At 62.7% G+C, this 3,513-nt stretch overlaps 3 protein-coding genes across 3 annotated transcripts in view; 1 reads left to right on the plus strand and 2 right to left on the minus strand.

Annotated features, from left to right (window-relative positions):
• The window catches only part of VDBG_01605 (conserved hypothetical protein), a gene marked incomplete at both ends in the record, with an annotated part of 1,193 nt that extends 219 nt beyond the window's left edge, over positions 1 to 974 (minus strand). The window contains 2 exons of the mRNA XM_003007371.1: positions 72 to 444; positions 765 to 974. Of these exons, the coding sequence (XP_003007417.1) occupies positions 72 to 444; positions 765 to 974 (583 nt within the window). The remainder of the gene's footprint in view (positions 1 to 71; positions 445 to 764) is intronic.
• A 28-nt stretch (positions 975 to 1,002) lies between these two features.
• VDBG_01606 (hypothetical protein) lies at positions 1,003 to 2,079 on the plus strand (the record flags this gene model as incomplete). The annotated part of the gene is made up of 1 exon (XM_003007372.1): positions 1,003 to 2,079. One exon carries the CDS (start codon positions 1,099 to 1,101, stop codon positions 2,077 to 2,079), a length of 981 nt encoding a protein of 326 aa, XP_003007418.1.
• Positions 2,080 to 2,531: 452 nt separating this feature from the next.
• VDBG_01607 (conserved hypothetical protein) overlaps positions 2,532 to 3,513 on the minus strand; it is a gene marked incomplete at both ends in the record, with an annotated part of 2,253 nt that continues 1,271 nt past the window's right edge. The window contains 2 exons of the mRNA XM_003007373.1: positions 2,532 to 3,032; positions 3,088 to 3,480. Coding sequence (XP_003007419.1) covers positions 2,532 to 3,032; positions 3,088 to 3,480 — 894 coding nt within the window. The remainder of the gene's footprint in view (positions 3,033 to 3,087; positions 3,481 to 3,513) is intronic.

The following is a 3,513-nucleotide window of genomic DNA, read 5'->3' on the forward strand; positions in this document are numbered from 1 at the left end:
GCCGATGGTAAATGCAGCACACTGGCGTCGTGTCAGGACGTGTCAAGTTCCCTGCGGCTGGCAGAACGTACCCTTGGACTTCTTTCGACCGAGCCCCTCGTTGTCGACAACATCGTCAGCCCACTGGACCGACGGTCGTGCTGGCGCGTGGGCGCCTCGCAATCGGAGCGTTGTTTGATGTGTGTTTGGGCGCACTGGCGCCGTGGTCACTGTCTGCGTTTGCGAGGGGGCTGGGCTCCCGCGCTGCGGAGGTCGCTGTGCCGCTGAAGCCATGGCTTTGTGGTGAGGTGTGATCCTCGGTGGCGGCGAGAGATGGCCGATGGATTCCTGAGAATAGGTTCGGGGGGCCGCTGTCAAAGATGCCGTGAGCCCAGAAGCGAAGCTTGAAGCAGTGCCGTACAGACAATCAATTGTCAGTGAGGAACCCGGGCACGCGAGGCGACACTGCGAAGAGGGAGAAAGATGAAGTCAGGAACTTTTGATGTTGGTGGGGTCAGAGTCAGGTTCATGATCCCACCGGGACGGATTACATCAGCACGGTACATGGCACATTGTCAGGGCCACCCCGCGTCATTGTCAGGAGCACAAGGGACGGGCGTCACATCGCGTCCCGCCACAGCAAACCCTGGTAGTAATACCACCCCCCCCCCTCCCCTCATGGGGAGCGCGACTGTTCTCCAGCTTGGAAGTACCCGGCGCTTGCCTCGCAAGAGCCCAAACGCGTTGATTGCACCCCCCTCTGCAAATTCGGCACCTGACCTGACCTCCCCCAGAAGTCCGAGACCTCCCAGACCTCCCTCCTCTTCTTGACCTCCCTCCCGCACGCAGCCCATTTCGCCAACACAACACGCCCCCAACACGAGAAAACCACCCACGACCTTGAACCTCACCCTCCTCATCCTCACCCTCCTCACCCTCACCCTCACCCACACCCACACCCATACCTCACCCACCCAGCAACTCCCATCATCCATTTGACCACCTACCTCACCCACGCCATCGCTCGAAATAGCTCCATCCCTTCCGCCGCCGGTCCAAGGGTACATCAACACGATCGATCCACCATCCGTACTGCCCATCCATTGTTCCTTCACAGCAATGGTTCGCGGCCGCCAGCTCGACCCGACCATGCGCGCTCGCATTTTCGAGCTTCGCGCCGCTGGAAATGGCGCCAAGAAAATCCACAAGTACTTGCCCGACGTTCCCTTCAACACCATCAAAACAACCCTCCGCCGCTCCAAGACGCTCACGCCCGGCCCCGGCCCCGGCCACGGCCTCACGCCCACCTCGTCCTCTCGCGGCCTGCAGCAGCCCATGTCTGACGATGCCTCCCCCTCGGCCTCGCCATCCCTTGATCCGAAGCTGAGCGTCGCGTCCCCTCTGAACCTCGCTCCCAACCCGAATCCCATTCGGCCCATCCAGCAGCAGCAGCAACAACAACAACAACAACAACAACAGCAGCAGCAGCAGCAGCAGCAGCCACCACCACAGCAGCCCCAACAGCAACAGCAACAACAGCAGCCTCAACAGCAGCCTGCACCAACACAACCAGCATACCCCAAGGACCTCCAACGCCAACAGCAGCAAGCCCAACAGCTGCAGCAACAGCAGCATCACCGAGCCTCGGGCGTCCCTCTCTCCTCAGCAGCCTCGACAGACTCCCAGGCCCGCGCCGCCCGCGCCCGCGCCTCCGCCTCCGACCTCCTCAACGAGATTCTGCCTCCGGGCAGCCTCACCGGTGGCGGTGCCGGCGGCAGCAGCAATCTCACAGCTGCCACGACCGCCAACCCTGCCCTCGACCTCGACCGCCTCAAGACCGACTACCGCGCCATGACCGACGCCCAACGCGCCGCCGCCGACGCCGAGCTTGACCTGCGTAAGGCTGCTCTCGTTTCTGTCCGGTGGGAGGCGAGGCGGGAGCTCGAGGCCGCGAGGCGAAAGGCGCAGCTCGAGCAGCTGCAGCAGCTGCAGCAGGAGGGTCTGGATGCCGAGACGTTCTATGCACGCTTCCGCGAGCTGGTCACGCCCGGGCAGGCCGTCAACGGCACGGCTGTCGGGGTCACGTCAGGGACGGCGTAAGGCCCGCGGCTGCTGTGAAGCACTTTCGGGCGCGAAGGTGCCCAGAACGAACGTCACGCTTCTCTGGTCCTTTTTCTTTTTCTTTTTCTTTTTCCTTTTTAACCTTTGGGAGGGGTTCTTCTATCCGAGAAGAGCCCTGGGCGTCTACGGAGTGTTCAGGCTGATACCCCATCTTGTCATGCTGATGTTGGTGTTTTAAGGCGCCAGTGGCCGCGTGGAGGAGCAATTTCGGGAAGACTGTGTTACGGAATCACGGGTCATGGGAAAGGTTCTATAAAGAGTATCTGTCCATCGGCGATGCTTCCCCCGCTTTGAAAGCTTTGAAAGGGGTGATTGATGGGTTCCTGGGAGTTTTTCTTTTCTATGACCCCGCATAATGGTACAAGTCGTAATGTACAGGATAAAATACAGTATTATGACAGTCTTCCCTGGATGCGTCTCGTGCCCTCGCCTCAAGCCGACGCCGAGGCGAGAGCGGACGCAGCAGCGGCATCCCTGCGCGCCATCTTGTCCCTCTTCTTGGCGCCCTTCATGCTCCTGCGCGGCCGCGCCTTCTTGTGCTTCGCCAGCACGCGCGGCTTGTTGAGCATGTAGCCGTTCATCGGAGGCCGCACGCCGACGAACTTGCCGAGCGGGCTGTACACGTCGACCACGGGCCAGTTGAGCTCGACGGGCTCGCCGAGTCCGCCGGCCTTGCTGTTCGTCTTCTTGTCGGCGACCGGCGGCTCCTTGGGCTTCTCCTTCTCGGCGCCGTGCACACGCGAGAGGATGGCGTCAAAGGGATCCTGCGGCTTGTCCTCGGGCGTGTTGTCGTCGACAACGGGCTCCGCCGCCGCCTTGGCCTCGGGCTTGGCGAAGAGCTGCCTCGCGCGGACCTGCGCCGTCATCTCCACCCAGCCGACGCCCTCGATGAGAATGTCGGTCGACAGGACACGGTACGGGAGGTTCTCGACCTTGATGTTGATGGCGTTTTTGCGCGTGATGGGCCCCCGCGCGGAGCTTGGTCACGTCGTGGCGGAGCGGGAAGGAGCCCGCGAGCTGCATCTTGTCGGCCGCGTCGGGCGTGCAGATGTTGTCGACCTGCGCGGCGGTCCTCTCCTGCGCCTGGAAGGCGACGGCCTTGTCGGTCGACGTCAGGTGCTCGGGCAGCGGCGTAAAGTTGTAACCGAGGAAGACGAGGTCCGACGTCCGCGGCGTGATGCGGATGAGGCCGCCGAGCAGCAGCGACTGGCCCGGCTTGATCGAGTGCTGCTCGGGCTTGAGCCTGTCCTGCATGACCAGGGCCTGGCGCTTGTCCTCCTGGACGAAGAGCTCGAGGTCGCTCCGCACGAGGCCCGGCAAGTCGATGAGCTCGCCCTTGCCGTTGCCGTACGGGATGCGGATCGGGGAGGTTTGTGGTGCCTGGCAGAGACGACACGGTGGGCATCTCCGGGT

Source organism: Verticillium alfalfae, genomic scaffold (genome assembly GCF_000150825.1).
Source record: "Verticillium alfalfae VaMs.102 supercont1.2 genomic scaffold, whole genome shotgun sequence".
In the NCBI taxonomy this organism is placed as follows: Eukaryota; Fungi; Ascomycota; class Sordariomycetes; order Glomerellales; family Plectosphaerellaceae; genus Verticillium; species Verticillium alfalfae.